At 55.0% G+C, this 18,260-nt stretch overlaps 3 protein-coding genes across 10 annotated transcripts in view; 1 reads left to right on the plus strand and 2 right to left on the minus strand.

Annotated features, from left to right (window-relative positions):
- The first annotated feature begins 94 nt into the window (after nt 1–94).
- AAMP (angio associated migratory cell protein) lies at nt 95–5,303 on the plus strand. Of its 4 annotated transcripts, none has more exons than XM_033859765.2 (12): nt 95–448; nt 907–1,062; nt 1,464–1,496; nt 1,792–1,911; nt 2,447–2,586; nt 2,840–2,984; nt 3,265–3,348; nt 3,448–3,563; nt 3,724–3,827; nt 3,949–4,039; nt 4,234–4,388; nt 4,808–5,303. In XM_033859765.2, exons 1-12 carry the CDS (start codon nt 328–330, stop codon nt 4,881–4,883), a joined length of 1,341 nt encoding a protein of 446 aa, XP_033715656.1. In that variant the 5' UTR covers nt 95–327; the 3' UTR covers nt 4,884–5,303. The 4 variants fall into 4 exon arrangements, with proteins under 4 accessions (XP_033715656.1, XP_033715653.1, XP_033715654.1 ...); XM_033859762.2 differs by having other exon boundaries at nt 209–448; nt 910–1,062; XM_033859763.2 differs by lacking the exon at nt 1,464–1,496 and having other exon boundaries at nt 210–448.
- On the minus strand, nt 4,971–13,499 carry GPBAR1 (G protein-coupled bile acid receptor 1). 5 transcript variants are annotated; one of them, XM_019938949.3, is made up of 3 exons: nt 13,366–13,499; nt 8,405–9,199; nt 4,971–6,733 (listed from the first exon to the last, which is right to left on the minus strand). In XM_019938949.3, exon 3 carries the CDS (start codon nt 6,686–6,688, stop codon nt 5,699–5,701), a length of 990 nt encoding a protein of 329 aa, XP_019794508.2. In that variant the 5' UTR covers nt 6,689–6,733; nt 8,405–9,199; nt 13,366–13,499; the 3' UTR covers nt 4,971–5,698. The 5 variants fall into 5 exon arrangements, with proteins under 5 accessions (XP_019794508.2, XP_073663372.1, XP_004321962.3 ...); XM_073807271.1 differs by having other exon boundaries at nt 8,405–9,624; nt 13,366–13,477; XM_004321914.4 differs by having other exon boundaries at nt 8,405–8,601; nt 13,366–13,469.
- A 43-nt stretch (nt 13,500–13,542) lies between these two features.
- The window catches only part of ARPC2 (actin related protein 2/3 complex subunit 2), a 29,646-nt gene continuing 24,928 nt past the window's right edge, over nt 13,543–18,260 (minus strand). Inside the window, exons 9-11 of the mRNA XM_019938951.3 lie at nt 17,120–17,220; nt 16,689–16,789; nt 13,543–14,004 (exon numbers count right to left, since the gene is read on the minus strand). Coding sequence (XP_019794510.1) covers nt 13,980–14,004; nt 16,689–16,789; nt 17,120–17,220 — 227 coding nt within the window. The 3' untranslated portion in view covers nt 13,543–13,979. The remainder of the gene's footprint in view (nt 14,005–16,688; nt 16,790–17,119; nt 17,221–18,260) is intronic.

The raw sequence follows: 18,260 nt of genomic DNA on the forward strand, positions 1-18,260 counted from the left end.
ACAGACCCGGGAGAACTACTATTCCCAGGAGATACCCCGGAGGCGCGCACGCTCGCTTGTTGCCCTCCTGTTGGGGGCGGAGTCAGGTCGGGCGGAGTTGGGTTCTCCTCTCCACGCCCCGGCTCCGTCTCCCAACTCTGCCCTGTGATTGGTGGTTAAGCCAGCCCACCCCCTTCTCTATTGGTCGAGAGGCCGTCGCTCTCCCTGCCGGGGAGTCGCCTACGCCTACTTCCTCCCGGGAGGAGGGGCTCGAGTTCCGCGTCGTCGCGCAGAGCTGACTCTGGGAGGCGTTTGGGCCCAGAGAAGTGGGTTCGCCGCTTGCGCCGCATGGAGTCCGAATCGGAAAGCGGGGCCACCGCTGACACCCCTCCACTGGAGACCCTAAGCTTCCATGGTGATGAAGAGATTATCGAGGTGGTAGAACTGGATCCCGGTCCGCCGGACCCGGGTGAGAGCTGTCGATCCTCGGGCCACGGGACAGGAGGCGCTCACCACTGGCCTTTGACCCCTGCTTCTCTCTCTCCCCACCCCACCCCCACCCCACCACCCGCCACCCCACCGGTCATTCCTACCGACCTCCTTCGCCCTTCCCCTCTCCCCCAACCCCACACTTAGTTCTCAGGCCTGGCCGGGGTGGGGGTTCCTCTGACGCCTCCCCTGGCCCTTCCCCTCACACACCCCCCCTTCCCATCATTCCCTCGCTCCTCCCTTCCCACACGGTCCCTGGCCAACCCCAGGTCCACAGACCTGTCCTGTCCTCCGTCCCATACGCCCCCTCCCCCTGCCGCTTCACCCCTTCTGTCTGACCTCACCTTGCCCTCTTGCCACACGACCACCCCAGCCTCCCCGCACTTCCTATCCCTCTTACCGCCTGCCGAACCCCATCTTTTAACCCTCTCCCCAAAGCAGACGATCTGGCCCAGGAGATGGAAGATGTGGACTTTGAGGAAGAGGAAGAGGAAGATGGCAATGAGGAGGGCTGGGTTCTGGAACCCCAGGAAGGGGTGGTCGGCAGCATGGAGGGCCCAGACGATAGCGAAGTCACCTTTGCATTGCACTCAGGTAGGTCTCTGAGGAGATCCATCGTAAACCCAGTCCAGGTGGGCATTTGAGCATCAGCCATCCGCTGTGTCGGGAGCATTATGAGGGACACAGCGGTGGGAAAATGCTGGCCTTGCCCTGGAGGAGCTCACAGGTAGGGGGGCAGTATGATGGAATGGAGGAGAGCTTGGCTCCTGGAGTCAGTTGAGACACTTGGGTTCAAATCCTATCCCAGCTACTCGTCTGTTTATGATCTTTATTAAAGTCTCTGAGTTTTAGTTTCCTTTTAAGAAGTTGTCACTGGTAAAAGTTCTTTTATTGTGAATTACAGGTAATAGTACCTTTTGGAGCATGTTTTAGATAATCCTCTTAAATATTAGCTCTTAATAAGGAACCAGTAACATGACGCTTTCCTCACTCAGACCCCAGACTGGTGGCATCCCATGCTGAGAATTGTAAGCGCTGCACATGTACCTTTCTCTTGTCCATGGCATCAGTGTGGGGTGGTGAAGGGAACAGCACTGAAGGGGGATCTGTCCTGGAGAAGGACTTAGAGTTCGGCAAGCTTGGGGAGGGATTTCTCCAACAACCTGATGCTTGAAACTTAGAAGAACTTGGATGCGCCCTTCTTTTCCAGGAGGAAAGAAGTGTTACTTTGGGTGGAAGGGGGTGGGCTTCCCAAAGGTCCCGAAGGACAGAATCCTGGGTGGGAGCCCTGTCTCCTTACTCATGGAGTATCTCTTGGGACAGCATCTGTGTTTTGTGTGAGCCTGGACCCCAAGACCAACACCTTGGCAGTGACAGGGGGCGAAGATGACAAAGCCTTTGTGTGGAGGCTCAGCGACGGGGAACTGCTCTTTGAGTGTGCAGGTGAGCGGGCCTGGCTGAGGTCCTGCCCCTTAGAGGTCTTAGGGGGCTGGCCTGCAGCGGTTGTGCCTCCAATAGCCATTTACGGACTCCCGTTTTGCCAGCTCTATACTTGGCCTGAGGGCCCCAAAGAATAAAATGGTCTGTTGTGGGCATAGGGGAGGGAGGCACTGATTGGCTGAGGGAGTCAGGGAAAGGCCTGGGAGGAGGTGACACTAGTGAAGGAGAATTGGGGCAGGAAGGAGGCTGTGAGTATTTCAGGCAGAGATGTGGAAGGGACAGAATGGGGAAGACATAGGCCTGGGCTATACATGGTTGAGTGGGGGGCCAGCAGTGTCTCCCCTGGGGAGACATGGGGATGTTGGCTTCTGGAGCAGCTCTGAGTTTGGACCCATCCTTTTTTCTGAGTTTTTCTGAGTTTGGACCCATCCTTTTTTTTCCCAGCTGGTCCTTTCTGGGGGCCAGATACCTGGGTCCCGTGTCCCCAGCACCAGGTACGCTGATGCTCTCTTCTCTTCCTGCCCACGCTTCTCTGCAGGCCACAAAGACTCTGTGACCTGTGCTGCTTTCAGCCACGACTCTACCCTGGTGGCCACAGGGGACATGAGTGGCCTCTTAAAAGTGTGGCAGGTGGACACCAAGGAGGAGGTCTGGTCCTTTGAAGCAGGAGATCTGGAGGTGAGATCATCAGAGTGGGATTCAACTCTGAGGGCCGGGGGAGGGGTGAGACCCTGGGGGTCCGTGCCACCTTGAGCAGACCAAGCCAGCTCTGAGCCGGTACACCCCCAGAGTACAGCAAGAATGTCTAGGCCCATTCCCTGGGATGTGCCTGCTGACTCAGAAGCGGGGAAAACTTGGCAGACCTCATGGGGCAGACTCCTAGGTGAGATGGGGTGAGGGGCCTCCCTCTTGAGCCTTTGTCTCTGCCCAGTGGATGGAGTGGCACTCTCGGGCACCTGTCCTACTGGCGGGCACGGCTGACGGCAACACCTGGATGTGGAAGGTCCCGAATGGTGACTGCAAGACCTTCCAGGGCCCCAACTGCCCAGCCACCTGTGGCCGAGTCCTCCCTGATGGTGAGAGCAGCTTTCCTGAGTGCAGAGAGGTGGGGACCAGGGTTACGCGTCTCCCTGGCTCCCTCCTGGGCCACCGCCAGCAAACTCTGAGGCCTGCTCTTGGGAGCACTGACCTCCCAGGCCCCAGAGCAGATAGCTCCCCCTTTCCACCCGGGACTGGGTCTTCCCTGGGGCGCTGTGTGTTCCCTCACTTCCTTGCCCCCATCCCCTCCCTCCCCTGCTGATGTGTCTGAGTGTGCTATCTGTTCTTCTCTCCTCATCTCCATCTCTGGCCCTTTAGGGAAGCGAGCTGTGGTCGGCTATGAAGATGGTACCATCCGGGTTTGGGACCTGAAGCAGGGAAACTCTATCCATGTACTAAAAGGTATCTGGGGTGGGGAAGGTGTTAACCTAGGCCTTTGTGGGGCAGGGGCTGAGACCTGGGACAGGATGAAATCCGACTTATTCCTCTGCTTCATCCTAGGGACCGAGGGTCACCAAGGCCCTCTGACCTGTGTTGCCACCAACCAGGACGGCAGCCTGATCCTCACTGGCTCTGTGGACTGCCAGGCCAAGCTGGTCAGTGCCACCACCGGCAAGGTGAGTGGGACCTGGAGCCTGGCTCTGGGGCCTCCGCTTTCTGCGTCTCCTCCCCTTTGTCTCTTATCCTTCACCCAGCCTCCTTGCCCCACTGCCTTTCTTCTCTTAATAGAGGACCATGTTTCCAGGCTCTTCTCTGATCCTCTCCCCTGGCTCATAGGTGGTGGGCGTTTTCAGACCCGAGACCGTGGCCTCCCAGCCCAATCTGGGAGAAGGGGAGGAGAGCGAGTCCAACTCCGTGGAGTCCTTGGGCTTTTGCAGTGTGTGAGTGTGAGCGGGGCCTCAGCCTGACACGAGAGCAGGGGGCTTGGGGGAGGGGGCCTGGGCTGGGGGACCCCGAGTCCAGGTCCCTCCACGAGCTGTCGTGATACTCTCCTCTGCCCAGGATGCCTCTGGCAGCTGTTGGCTACCTGGATGGGACCTTGGCCATCTATGACCTGTCTACGCAGACCCTCAGGCACCAGTGTCAGCACCAGGTACAGGCAGCCTGGAGCCATGGCCCCGGCCATGGGAATCCCAGGTCTCTGGGAGCGTCTGCCCCAGACCGGGCTCCTGTCTGGTCCTTCCCTATGGCCCATAGTCCCTCCCTCCGTCCTTGAGAGGTGGGAGCAGATGCCTGTCAGCTCTCCCGCCCCTGACCGCACGCCGCTTCTGCCGTACCCTGCTGCAGTCGGGCATCGTGCAGCTGCTGTGGGAGGCAGGCACCGCCGTGGTTTACACTTGCAGCCTGGACGGCATTGTGCGCCTCTGGGACGCTCGGACCGGCCGCCTGCTTACTGACTACCGGGGCCACACGGCCGAGATCCTGGACTTTGCTCTCAGCAAGTGAGTGAATTGGGCAAGGGCTGGGGTCTCTGTGTTTGGAAGGTGGGAATAGCCCATGGGGGTGTCACAGGGTCCTTAGGGTATAGGGGGCAGCTAGGCCCCAAGGCCTGGGCCTGCCTGTGAGGCAGGAGAGCTGGCAAGCCTGCGGGAGTCATCTTCCGTTGACGGTGCGGCCTCACATCTCATCCCCTGGGCGCAGGGGCTGGGACCCCTTCCCCCATGCGGGCGGCTCTCCTCTGATCCCCTTGCTGGTTGCTGGCTTCAGGCGTGTTCACTGGGTGTGGGTCCGCCCAGCGCCAGGCACTAGGGGTCTGGAGTTGAGGATGAGCTGCAGGAGGTCCCCAGAGGGCCCCTGGGTGGTGGGCCTGGGGTGGGCCCGAGGTCTTCCAGTCCCTCCCAGCTGTGTCTTCTGTCCACAGAGATGCCTCCCTGGTGGTGACCACGTCAGGAGACCACAAAGCAAAAGTATTTTGTGTCCAGAGGCCTGACCGCTAACAGCTGCAGCCTCTGCTTTGTGTCTGGTGTGGAGGGGGCACAGAGATCCCCATCAGCAGAGGCGGTAGGGTAGGAGGGAAGAGGAGGGGACGGGCCTCGGACTCACTTTCCAACCACTTCAAACTGACTTGCCCCCTCTCTGTCCCTTTCTTCTCTTAAGAGTCCCACCCCTCGGGCCCCTCCTTCCCGCCCTCTCCCTCGTAGTCCTCGCCCAGACCTGGCACGCCCTTCAGAGGGAGGTTCAGACCTCTTTCTCTTTCACTTCCTTTGCTGGTGTGAGCCATGGGGGTGTGTATTTGTATGTGGGGAGTAGGTCTTCGAAGTTCCCGCTCTTTCCCTTCCCAAGTCTCTGGGGGCGGAAAGGAGGAAGAGATATTAGTTAACAGATTTTAAAAATGTAAATAAAATATACTTCCCAGAGACGTGTCTGTGTGGATTTCGTGGTGGCCGGACATGAGGAGGAACCAGTGAGGGGCGTGTCGGGGTGAGGCTCCCTGCCACATCTGCTGGATCTCAAGGTGCCTCAGCTCACCCCCTCAGGCAGCAGCATCCTCACCTACAGCTAGCTGCCTGCCTGTCTGGAACTGGAATCTCCCTGGATCCTCTAGGTTCTTTCCGCAGCTGCTCGCCTGTCCCTCCTTTGCTAAGTTGTGGAATGAGATAACCACAGCTGGGAGCCAGGGGAGCTTTATTCAGTCAGGGTGGGGTCGTGTAGGGGCAGGGTCTCTGATCCAGAGGTGCGGGGATAAGTGGAGATGGGCTTGGTGGCCAAGATGGACGGATGCTTCTAGTAGGAACGAGCAGGGGCCCCTCCCCTAGTTCAAGTCGAGGTCCATGCTGCTTTGGTTGCTGGTGTGGTAGGCGGGGCTGGGTCCAGGACTGCCCTGGGGTCTTCCCCGCAGCACCCGGAGCCACTTCTGGGCGGCCGCCCTCCAGGGGGCCGTGTAGCGCTGATCACCCAGCCCCATGGCCACGGGCACGGCCGCCGCACTGGCGCTGCCCAGGGAGATGAGAGACAGCAGAGTTCCGGGCCCCAGCGGCGGGCGCTGCTCATAGGCCAGGACGGAGAGGAGCAGGGTGGCCACGTAGGGCCCCCAGCACAGCCCGAAGAGCAACGTGGCTCCAGCCTGTGCCCTGGCCTGCCGCCAGGTGAGGGCGCGGGCCAGGGCCGAGGGCGCGCCGCGGCACACGGCCCGCTCCAGCCGGCGGATGTCCTGTAGCTGACGGCGGGCGGTGGCCAGCACGTGGACCGAGAGAAGGGCGGCAGCACCCACGGCGGGCAGCAGGACCCCATAGACTTCGAGGTAGAGGTAGGGGGCTGGGAAGACAGCCTGGGAGCTGCAGTTGGCCCCAGGGGCCCAGTGGTTCCAGCCCAGGGCAGGCAGGCTGGCAAAGAGCAGGGGGCCAGCCCAGGTGAGGAGCAGGGCCATCTGGGTGCTCCCGCGGGGCCGCAGAGGCCGCAGCACTGCCATGTAGCGCTCCCCGTGCACCAGCAGGAGGTTGGCAAGCAGGGAGAGGAAGGAGAAATTGGGAGCCAAGTAGAGGAAGAGGCAGGACCAGTAGCCTCGGCGGCTCTGGTTCCATAGGCCTGGCAGCACGGGCAGCGCCAGCCCGGTGAGCAGCCCGGCCAGCAGCAGGCTCAGGAAGAAGCAGCCAGCGGGTGGGCCGCGCAGGCGGTGGTCCCTGGCGATGCCCAGGGCCAGGAACAGGTTGGCAGCGACGATGAGGCTTGCCAGGGCCAGGGAGAGCCCCAGGGCCCCTGCGGGAATGGGGCTGGGCATCTCCCTGGTGCTGTTGGGTGTCATCTTGGGCCTGGGGACGGGGGAGACCTGGAGCAGCAGCGGGCGTGCCTAGATGGAAGATGGGGCAACCGGAGTTAGGGTGGGGCTGCAGGTCACTGTCTGCTCGGCAAGGCTGCACATTAATCCAGAGGTCGCAGACCAACAGACTGTGGGCCATATCCTGTTTGCTGATACACGTTTTCCCCCCAATGAATTGCCAATTAAAATTTACATAAAAATTCATATTTTGGGCTTAAAAAAAATCAGGTCCTGCCTGTATGATAGCAACCAGCTGGAGTTGAGTTGTGGCTGCCTTCAGACAGCTCCCACAGTCCCCACCCAGCCCTGTCGGCCCATTTCTGTTATCTGTCTGGTCCTCTCTGGGCAGCTGTGTTGATGCCTCTGTTTAGGCTGAAAAGTGGACCCACCCATCCCCAAAGCATTTTGACCATCCCTGCCTCCACCGGGTGAGGCATCTAACAAATTAGCTGACAGGATAGGATAGGGTCTGGCTGGTGTGTAGTGGTCCTCTGGCCAGCCAACAGTTGATGGCCTCCTTCGGGCTGGGGCCAGAGCCGGGACAAGGGACTCGGGGTGGGTGCTAAATGAAGGAGGGCGGTCCTTGTCTTCAGATGCTCGCAGGCTCGTGGGCACCCGTGCATTAAGAGGTGGTAGGTTGCTAAGGATTCGGGGTGCAGGTAGGGGCAGAAGTCACCCTGAGGCAGGGCTCACTGAGTTAGTGATGAGGCCAGGGCAATGGGTGGCAGCAAGGGGTTGCCCGGTCCCTTGCACCTCCCCTCCATCCGCCTTGTCACCAGTTACACCTCAATGAGCAGCCTCCGGGCAGGACTTCCAGCCCATAAACTTGACGCATCCCTACCTCTCTAGCAACAGGGCCTTTCCTGGGAACTGGAGGAGGGGAGGAGTTGCTGGGAGGGGGGAGGGTTGGCAGTGAATGTGCAGATGCCGGCGGCAGAGGGCTGAAGCGAGCCCAGAGAGGGAGGAGGAGCCGCTGGGCAGGGCCTGGCCTCTCTGTGGCTCTGACCTGTCCCAGTCCTCCCATGCCCTGTCCCCACTGCCACATCATAGGGATGGGGGACAGGGGAGGGGTCCTGGGCCCTGTGGGAACTCCTGCTTCTGTCAACGGGAGCAGCCGCTGGTGCTAGGATTAAAGTCAAGAGGGAAAGGATTCCTACCTGCCCCCTCCCCCGGGTCAGAGGATTAGAGGGCCCCACGGCCACCCTGAGCGCAGGAGATGTTGCCCCTTCTATCCCCAGCTCCTCTCAGGTCCCCCCAAGCTGCTGCACCCCTTTACCCTCAGCTTCTGTTTCTTCTTCCTCAACCTCCCCCAGTGCCGTCCGCTGGGAACATCTTCGCCTCTCCAGCGGCCCTCCAGTTTCTGTTCCCCTTCATCCCTGCACTGTCAACTTTATTAAACCCCAGGAGACCTCAGAGTCCGTTACTTCAATCCTGGACTCTGGAGTCATGGGCTGGAGCTCCCAGCTCTTCGCTGGAGTGAGTCTCCCACCCTACCTCCAACAGACCAGCGAGAAAGGCAGGGTCGGCCGCCGGGGCGACTTCCCAGCAGTCTTATGGGTGTGCTGGCCGTGTGACCTGCACAACCCGGAGGCTCTGGTGGCTCAGGCTGCGTGCAATGGCCTCTGCAAGATCTGGGGTCGAGGTCTCCAGGTGTGGCCCCGGGGGCCGGGTGGGGAAGGGGGAGAGGGGGTAGGTACTCACATGGCTGTGAGGGACAGGTGTTGCTCCCCCAGCCTGGGCTTTTCCTCTGAGTGTCAGGGAGTTGTCGCAGCCAGCGCTGCAGGGCTTCTGGCGATGTCTGGTGTCCTGACCGGTAAGGGCATGGTACCTCCACTGTGCGAGTACAGCAGGGCCCCGGCTCTCCACTGCTCTCCCTGGCTCTGCCCTCGCCTGGGTTCCTGGAGGGATGGAGCTGAGGCTGGCGGGGATCAGCCTGGCCCCGCCTCTGGGGGGTGGGACCTGGCACACCCTGAGCTGCAGTACTGGGAGGCCTTCCTCCCCTTTCTCCAGTGCCCCCTCCTTACCCTCCTGTACCAGTGGTCCCTCTCCAGCCACTGGCCATAGCTTGCCACCAAGGCAGGTCACCCAGCTTGGAGCCCTCTGGCCCGCTACTGCTTAGCTAATCTGAGAAATGCATTCCAGCTAGTGAACAATGATTTAGTCTACCTTCTCCACTTCCCAGCTCATATATTTACATTTTATGAGCCTTAAACCCCTGGAGTGGCCAAGCCAGCTGACAGTGCCAGTCCGCATAGTGGTGTGTGTCTGATGGTGGTGGTGGTGGGGGGATGTTTGGAATATGAGAATCTTCACTGCCTGCCCTTCCTATCACCTGGTAGGGAATTTCAGCTTATAAAGCCAGGCTTGCCTTCCAGAATCTGGGGTCATTCCACACTTTTCTCAACTACTTTGTGAGTCAAGTTCTGGGCTATGAGGCACAAATAGCTCTGGGGTTGTGACTTGGGGCAAGCTACCTCTGGGCCTCAATTTTCTCACCTGTAAAATGGAAACAAGGAAAACCACCTGTCACTGTTGTTGTGGGGAATACCATGGGATAACATGTAACTGCATACATCCCAGTACCTGACACCTAATGGGGGAGGGTTCTCAACCAGTGATTCCCTTCCTCCCTCCTCCATGACGACTAAGAGGCATGAGCCAGTGCTGGAATCCGAAAGCCTGGGTTTAAATCTCAGAATCCTTTTTGGATCCTGTTTTTTGGCTGTTTAAACGAGTAAATTATTAAAGTTCTCTTACTTTAATTTCCTCATCTGCAAAATGGGGCTCATATTGTATTCACCTCTTGTGAGACTATATGAGAAAATGTGTGGGGGACTTTGGCAGTCTAGCGGTTAAGACTCTGCGCTTCCACTGCAGGGGACACAGGTTGGATCCCTCGCCGTTGGGATCCTGCATGCTGCCTGGTGCAGCCAAAAAAAAAAAAGCGTGTGATAAGGACTTGGGTCAGTGCTCGGCACAGAAGCACACAATGAAAGGGATTTCTGGCCTTCTCTGCACATCCCTTCCCTCCAGCCACCTGTCCCCTCTGAGAATTCCATTGAGAAAGGCTGATAGAGAGCCTGTGCAAAGCAAGAGGGGAATGACACTTTCACTCCACAGGGAAACACAAGAAACTAGGCAGAGTGAGAGGAAGGGCAAGTTCAAGGCCAGGAAGACCCAATTTCCAGCTTGTGTCAAGTGAGGCTTTGGGGTGAGGGAGACAAGCAGTTACACTCTCTTGACGCCTGAAGTGGGAGGGAACAGGCTAAAACTGCAGCGAGAAAGCTGGAGTTTAGACATTAGGAAAATGTTCCTTGTAGACGGAGCAAGGGGTTTTCTGTGCTCTCTCGGTGAGACCTGGGCCTGAAGGGCTGGAGGCCTGAGAGGTCTAGCTCTGCCAACCCTGCATAGCAGTCAGGAGTCCTGGAGAGAAGGACCTCTGTTGGGACAAAAACTGGGAAGAGGAAAGCACCCAGCCTCAAACCCATCCTCAAGGGAGCTGGTGGGTGGGAGGATGCTGCATTCCAGTGGACGCTCTTGGCCCCATGCTATCTGGCGGTGCAGAAGTCAGAGGCTCTGGGAGAGTTCACCCTGGGGCCTTGACAGAAGTGGGAGTGGGGCGTCTCATGTTGGATTGCCAGGAATAAACAGACCTCCTTCTGTTCCCAGCCCTGGCCTCCTCCCTGCAGGATCCAAGATGTCTGTGTTTCTTCTTCGCTACTCTGTCTAAACACTGTGTGGGATGACGTGTAAAGGAGAACAAGTTCGGGAGCCAGAGCTGGGGAGCCTGGGTTCTGTCCTCAGCTCAGCCCTGTTTCCTCCTTATTGGATCATTTAGTTCCTCTCTGTTCCATCAGTCCCTGGGACTGACTTATCCCCAGCCTTCTCTCCTTCGCCCACAAGAGGGCTCTGGTGCAGTTTTCAGATGCTCCATCCAGCGGATCTGTGGGCCCTAGAGTTCCCCACCTCAGTCCCCGTTCTCCTCTCAGGTAGAGCCTGTATCATGGTGTCCAATCTGGACTGTGGCAGGAGATCCACCTGGGTCTCCTTCGTGCACCCCATTCTCCTGGAAATTTTCCTGTCGGCCCTGGGTGGCTCCCCATAGGCTCCGGCTGATGAGCCCTTGGGAGCCTCTGAAGGGCTCTGGGGACAGTCCTGTGACCAAGTCTGGCCAGGATCCTGGCTTCAGGAAGACTTTAAAGTCCTGTCAAGCCTCCCTCGGAGTCACACAAACTGCAGTGCTTTTAGCAATCCCCAGAAGGGGGAAGCACTGAATTCAAAATGGCCCCCAGAGCCGACCCAGGCTTTGGTCTTAGGTCTCTGTAGCTGCTGGGACGAGGGTCCCTCAGGCCTACTGCGAATGAGACTGAAGGGAACTGAAATGGTAACTGTCAAGTATCAGCTCTGGGTAGAAGGGCTGACGCAGCAGCTGGCATTACTTCCTCTTCCTGGCTTCAGCTTCATGTCCTCTGGTTCCACACCTCCACTTCCTGTTACAGTCTTATTTGCTTTTCCATCAAGCTCCTGGTTCTTAGCTTGCCCAGGTCGCACTTTATCCAGACTTGGAGCTTCCCACTAACACCCTTCTCACCCCACGCGGCAGCTTGAGGGCCACCAAACAGTGAAAAATATCACCGTTTTTGGTGAGGACCTGAAAAACCCCAATGCAGAGCGACCTTGGTTTATGCTGGACTTGGCTTCTCAGCAGTCCTGCCACTCTGATCCTCTTAGAGTACAAGAATGTAACTAAGATTTATTAGACGGTGTTATCAATGATAATTATAGGCATTATAAATGCCTACAATGTGATAGGCACTTATTATCTGTTCTCTATTCCTTTTTAAGAGCCCTGTGAAATAGGTGGTGTCATGTCCAAAGATGAGGCCATCGGGGCTCAGATTAAGAAATTTACCCAGTCACATAGCTATTAAGTGGTGGAACATGGATTCAAACCCAGGTCTGTCTTAAACACTGCTTCCACCTCTCCAGCTTATATCCCAGCTCATCTATACCTCCCAGGTATGGACCTTTAGGGTAAGGCAGCAAATTAGCAGCAATTGAGACTAGATCCCGTTTCTCGTCACCCACATCCTCTCAGCATGCTGACCCTCAGCTTGAGACCTCCCTCCTCCTACAATTCTATGGGCTTTGGCTGAAGTTACAGTGTGCCTTTGTCCACAAAGGGGACGGAGGGTCCTTGAGAAAGAGTTAACTGTGCCCTGGAAACAGATGAAGACAAAGGAGCATGTCTGGAGAGGGGTTTTCACCAGCATGGGTTTTTATGCTGACAAAGTCTTGGAATTAAGACAATTCCTTAGGGTTTATTAAAAAATATTTAATGCCTCTTTTTCTCCTAACTCCATATTTTCTAAGCAACCCTGGTTTTGCCATTTACAGCACTTTTCAGAAGTCTGATCCCCATTATTGGCAAAATACAGTGAGTTCCAACTTACTACGGAGTTATGTCCTAAAGTCAGCAGGAGAGCAAAAACAACTTCTGGCCAAAATTACCCTTGCAAACCCCTTCAATAGCTCCTGGGGTACAGAACACATCTATGTCACTGTCTCTCAATAGATCTAATTTAGCCCAGTTTTCCATCCACCAGAAGTAGGTGATGAGGCGCCACATCCCAGGAAAACACTGGGAAGACTCGATGTGGTGAACTCTCGAAAGTCACGGTCAGCCCCACCAAGGGGACAGCACTCTCCCGGGCACATATTTGTTGAGGGGATGGGAACGTAACTGATCCTGAGTGAAACGAAGCCAGGATAACTAAATGACCTGTTGCTTTTAAATCTGATCATGACCCACAGTAAAATGACATTTTTACAATCTAGTCAACATGTCTGTAACTAAATCAGTACTTACCCTTAATAGGAGTGACGCATTCTGATTAGTATATATATACTATTTTTAAAAAACGTTGATGAAGTCACACGTGAAAAAAAATGCACGGAAGACACCACACACACACACACACACAAATGAGTGTATGCAAAACTGGTGAAGTCTGAGCAAGGCTGGGATTGTGTCAGTGTCAACTTCCTGGCTGTGATATTGTACTACAGAATTTCTGTACTATTTCTTACAACTGCAGTGAATGTACAATTATCTCACAATAGTTTAGGAAATAAAAATGTCAGGACATTTCACAATTCATTAACAGTCTCAAACCAGTTTGAAACACACTGAACTTGATGGAGACAAAAGGGAAAGCAAGAAGGTAGAAACCATTAGGGTCACCCTTAGACCATTTCAGGTGCCCCTAAAGTTCTTTTCTTCACCAAGCCAACTTTCTGAACCAATTGTATTTTAGGGATCAGTGGGGACAGCAGGATACCTTGCTAGGCTCCGTCCTGTTTATTAGGTAAGCATCTCCCACAGTGAGTTTTGTGGAATGCCAGGCTATTGGGCTCTTGTGTGAGAAAGAAACTGCCCAGTTGTTTGCATTAGACCCACAATGACCTGCAGAACCACACACACCATGAAACACATTTGGGGAAACGTTATACATTATTCAAGATAAAAGACTTCATCAGAAAACACATTATAAAGTGCCTGTCACTGTCCTGCAAGCTTCTTGGCCACAGCCAAGACTTAGTAACCAAGCTTTACAGTGAGTATGTTTAAGTTTACCCAGAAACGCCAACTAAGAGCTTACCAGTGAGCCATTCTCTCCTCTACAGGGAGGCTGGCAGGGGGTGGGGTGGGGAGGGGCCTCCGGAACCTAAGCTTTTCCAGTGCAGGTTTGCAGGTTCAAGGGCAGTACTGGTGCACCCTTCATCCCTTCTCCTCTCTTGTTTGGACTCACAGTCCAGAAACCCAGTGAATTCTCATGTAAGATAGAAAGATTTTCTTTATTAATGACCCCAACCGTGTTTCTTTAGATACAGGAGTTCTGAACTCAAATACTTAGGAGAAAACAAGTTAAGATTGCATTATCCTGCAACTCATTACCAGTAACATACTGCAAAGCAAAACAGCTTGGAAAAGAGGGGGAGGGGAAGGGGAGTGAGGGAGGGAAGATAAAGAAAAGGAATTAAGTTGATCAAGTGGAATTCGTTTTTTTCCTTTTTTTTAAAATTCTTGGGAACCATGAAGTCCTTGCAAGCACAGCTCGTTTTTGCAGATTATTTTCCAAACGTGTACAAAATGGAACCAAAACGGAGAATCCCTTAAGAACCTGAAGAGGTGCAACATTAAAAGCTACGATTATCCAGTAGCAAGTGTTCCAGCCTTCAGCTGCCAGCCGCTTCCTCTTCCTGTTCCCAAGAGTTAGCGGGATGAAAACGTCTTCCCCCTTCAAAAGCAGAGAGTAAGTGTGAAGGCTGGTTTCTGTTCACCTTTCCGTCCACCTCATGCTCTGGGCTAGGAATGGGGTCCCGGAAGAGACAGCAAACACGAGGTGGTAAGGTTCCTCAGGCAGAGGTATGTAGGAATTCCAGGCACGGGCTAAGGTCCAGCTTTCACAGAAATGTCTCATCGTCTCTTCCTCCCTATTGAATACTTTGGGGTACCAAGTAACACCTGTGCTAATAAGCCCACGAGGACAGTAAATGTACCAAGTTAGACAGGAGAATCACCTGCCCACAATTTCTGGATGGCCTAGACCTATTTGCATTTCAGACTGGGCTCAATCCTCTTCCGAGTAAAGCATTCAGGGTCCTCCTACACAGTTTATACCTATTCGGGCTAGCAGACAGCAGTTCCTTAAATCTTTCACCACGGGGGCAGGACGTCCAAAGAAGCAACCCTCCAAACTTCCAAGGTTAAAGGTGCTTCGTGCTGTCACGTGGTGACTACACTCAGCCACGGAACGCTTGCCTGACTTAAGGTTCCTGAACTGGGGCGTCCTGTTCCACCCAGTTTCTCCCCAGAATAGCCAACTGTGGGAACAGGCTGGTTCCCGAAGATAGGGGTGCGCATTTGGTAAAGCATCCTGGAAGCTAGAGCTGAGAACTACGGGAAACTGAGGCAAAAATACAGGCGCTAAAGCTTTCCTGCCCTGATCGTCTCATCCAACCCCAAATGAAGCTAAAATATTTTGTTATCCATTCCCCAGTAAAAAGCTCACGTGTATCCAATTCAGGCAGAGCTCTGCGGGGTGCTGACGGTTGGCTTCTGATCATAGCAGACCCGCCACGCGCCTTCATGCTGCTCTGGGTTCTGAAACCTCACGCAGCAGGGCAGGGGTCCCGGCTTCTTCTGCCCACCCTTGGGAACACGATCTGGTTTTCAGGGTGGATGCAGTTGTTTACCTCACCCTTCTCCTTTCTGGGGCCCACCTCTGCCACTGACGTCATAGGACAGAAAAAGGCAAAGCTGTTCCTCGTAAGTTCCAGGAAGGAGGTTTATGGACAGTTTGCTCATTTCATGGATTCATCTCTTCCCAGTCCCCCATCAGGATAGGGAATTGTCCCTGCCCTCTGTCCACTGCACTCGCTTTGCAATGACCCCCCACGACCGCCTGCTGGCTGTGTTAACAGGGCAGGGGAGAAGCCGTGCAGGGAGACACTGGGTGGTGGCCGCCTAGTGGGCCCTTCTCCTGAATGGACAAGGCAGTTACAGGGCTGACGGTGACACAGCAGCTCATGATGCCCAGCCTTCCTGTTCGGTGGGCGACAGGCTGGCCAGGTCAGGTTGCCTTCTGCTGGCTCACCTCCTGGCCTCTACTGAACTGCCTGTCTCTTCACTGGGCCCTGAAAGTGGCACAAAATTGGTTGCCTCACACTCAAGGTCACCAAAGTGGTGTGGGTGAGAGAAGCAAGCAGGGAAAGGGGGACCTGTAAACTCCAGGACGGAGGCAAGGCTCTGCAGGGCAGCGAGAGCGTGCGTCCCCCAGGGCACACACCCTGCTGTCTCCCCACCTTGTGAGTTCTGCCTATTTTAGGGTATGCCACGAAGCTGGCATCTGTGGCTATGCCACGGTAGAAGGAATGATACTGCCACGGCACGTGGACACCTCTCTCTAAGCAGAGGATTGAGCTGTGGACTAAACACTCTGCTGGCTCTGGGCAGTGGGCGGAGCTATTATAGAGAAAGGCCTTTGGTACCAATTTCCTAACGAAGAGACAGGCAGCCTCTAAAGCCTAAAGAAGGCAGGGGCGACTTAACTTGTTCTGTATAAATGTTTGAGGTTAAAACCCTCTGCTCAGGCAAGCAGGCGTCAGACGCCTCTCTCATCCTGCTGAATGGCAGCAGGAACTAGCTGGGCAGAAGACGCCAGGGGAAGGAGCCTGAAGCCCTAGGCACACCGTACCTACTGAAGGCTCCCCCCAAGATTACGGGGTGCTGGCAAATGCACTGGCTGTGACGGTTGTGGGTAGGCTTACTTCACCTCAAGATTTTTAACTCAGTGGGCACAAGACAGCAGATCAGCACTTATTACCCTACCTGGAGAACAGGACTGCCTAAACTTCACCAGAGGGGGACCCAAGATCTGGCACCTGGCACAGACCCAAATCCCCAGGCCTCAGACCATGCTGGCCTCCTGCATGTAGAGCCTCACACCATTTAGGGCTCTCATCACCTCCATCCCTGATAAAGGTAACTTCCTCTCCATGCAAAATTCCTGCCGCGAAGTGGACCAGGAAAAAGAACACTTAGGGGTGGTTCCACGCCTATTTACTCAACTAAATGTCCTTAAGCAAATTACTTCATTTCTCCAAGAAGACCCTGAGAAGGACAAGACTGGCCCCTCAACTCAGGCCCAAAGAGAACACAGCTGATGTCAGTAAAAAGGTCCCTCTGTATTTTATCCTAGCTGCCACTCTCCTCACTCATAAAGATGTAGAAACAAGGAAACCCACTGAGAAGTGAAAACCTGTGTGTCCCATCTTTAGTCTGCTGGGCAGCTACAGGCCCAACCCTGCCTGCCTCACATGCAGCTACTGCCCAGACACACCTGGGCCACCGACACCACTACCTCCTCCTTGGTGAGCTTAGGAGAGGAAGGTGGTCCTTTTGCAGGATGGTGTGACTCACGTGATTGTTTTCATTTCTTTTTTCTCAGCATCTGGGCGTGCACGATTCAGCACCTTGAGGAAGTCAGATGTTTTTGCCCGCATACGTGTGTGAATATAGGCCTGGAGGCAAACACAATGGGTACTGAAGCAGAGTCATCTTCTAGAAAGACAGCTTTGCTCTAATTAGCAGAAATTATCAGGAAGGTCTGGGAATATCCACCCTAGGGTTGACACAGGGCCATGCAAGGAAGCATATATTCACCTCTCTGCTATGGGGAGGGGTGAGTGAGAGATGGAGAAAGGCCATGATTTCTTGAAGCCTCTAGAACCACCTACAAGAGGTCATAGCAAGAGCCTGGAATACAGAGATGACTTTCTACGGCATCAGCTCTGGTGGACAGAATGACCCAGAGCACAGGACACTGAGGCACTGCAGCTGCTCTCACTCACCTTTGAGCACTTGATGTGGTAGTGCAGGTAGTCCCGGAACGTGTGGATCAGGTTGATGGTGTTGTCTCGAGCACTGGCGTTGGTGTGGCGAGGGAACAGCACTGGGCGGCGGTGGGGGAGGGGGATAGGCAAGGCGTCAGGGTCTAATAACACCAATGCCAAAGGGCGGGACGACCAGCAGCCTACAGTCAGCTCCATCTCTCCCTCCTTAAGGACCGTCCACTCATTTCATTATGCCTGGGCTTTGTCAGGGTTTCCTGCCAGTGAGTGCAAATGGAGGCGATCATGGTCGAAAACCAGAGCTCCTCAGGGAAAGGGTTTGGCCCTGGCATTCATTCCAGGTCTGGATTCTCTGGCTGTGCACTGTGAAATCTACTCCTTCTGCCACACACCTATGAGCTCCTGCCTCTGCAGCTCAGCAGTCTCTCTGGAGGATGACACTACTGGCTACCTGGGTGGACTGTGGAGCAATCAGGATTAGAGAACAAAGCCTGCCTGTCCTAGGTCCTTGGTGCTGAAGCAGAGTAAGTCTTCAGATAAACTAGATCCACAGAGGGTCATGTAGTCTGTGGTGAAAACCAAACAGCAAGGGAGAAGGATCTGAGCGCTCTTGATGAGGATGGGCAGGAGAAGCTGCTTTGGCTGGGGGCTGAGAAAAGCCCCCCTGCCGCCAACCCCCTGAAGCCCTGTGCAGTCACTCAGCCCTGCGCCTGGGCCGACCTGCACACCTCTCCTTCTGGCTCCCTGGAGCCCTCTCTATCTTCTGCACCCACTCTACTCAGTGGTCTCACCGTAAGCGAAATCCTCAAGTATAAAGATTTGTTGAAATGAAAAGGAATGCCTCATAAGAAAGGGTGGGACCCCTGTGTCAGCTTGCCCTGAGAGAAAAGAGCACCAGGCCAGGAGATAACTACATTGCAAAGGTGCTGAGATGCTAATGACTGTAAGTTTACCATCAGTTTAGGTACCATAAAGAGAGATGCTGCCAAATTAAACTGTGGCAGGCTGCGAATTGTGAGCTGTGTGCCAAACTCAGAGAGTAACGTGAAAAAACAATGTACCTTAGATTTAATGAAACCTGGTAAATCAACTCGCTCATCTTTGATAAACTGGTGCACCTTCAGCACTGAGGTGAATTAAA

This window comes from Tursiops truncatus, chromosome 7 (genome assembly GCF_011762595.2).
Source record: "Tursiops truncatus isolate mTurTru1 chromosome 7, mTurTru1.mat.Y, whole genome shotgun sequence".
Taxonomy (NCBI): Eukaryota; Metazoa; Chordata; class Mammalia; order Artiodactyla; family Delphinidae; genus Tursiops; species Tursiops truncatus.

Coding starts and splice junctions, on each gene's coding strand:
- AAMP (XM_033859765.2), top strand. CDS start 328: ATGGAGTCCGAATCGGAAAGCGGGGCCACCGCTGACACCCCTCCACTG. Junction 449..906: donor TCCCGGTCCGCCGGACCCGG/GTGAGAGCTGTC, acceptor CTCTCCCCAAAG/CAGACGATCTGGCCCAGGAG. Junction 3,349..3,447: donor CTCTATCCATGTACTAAAAG/GTATCTGGGGTG, acceptor GCTTCATCCTAG/GGACCGAGGGTCACCAAGGC.
- GPBAR1 (XM_019938949.3), bottom strand. CDS start 6,688: ATGACACCCAACAGCACCAGGGAGATGCCCAGCCCCATTCCCGCAGGG.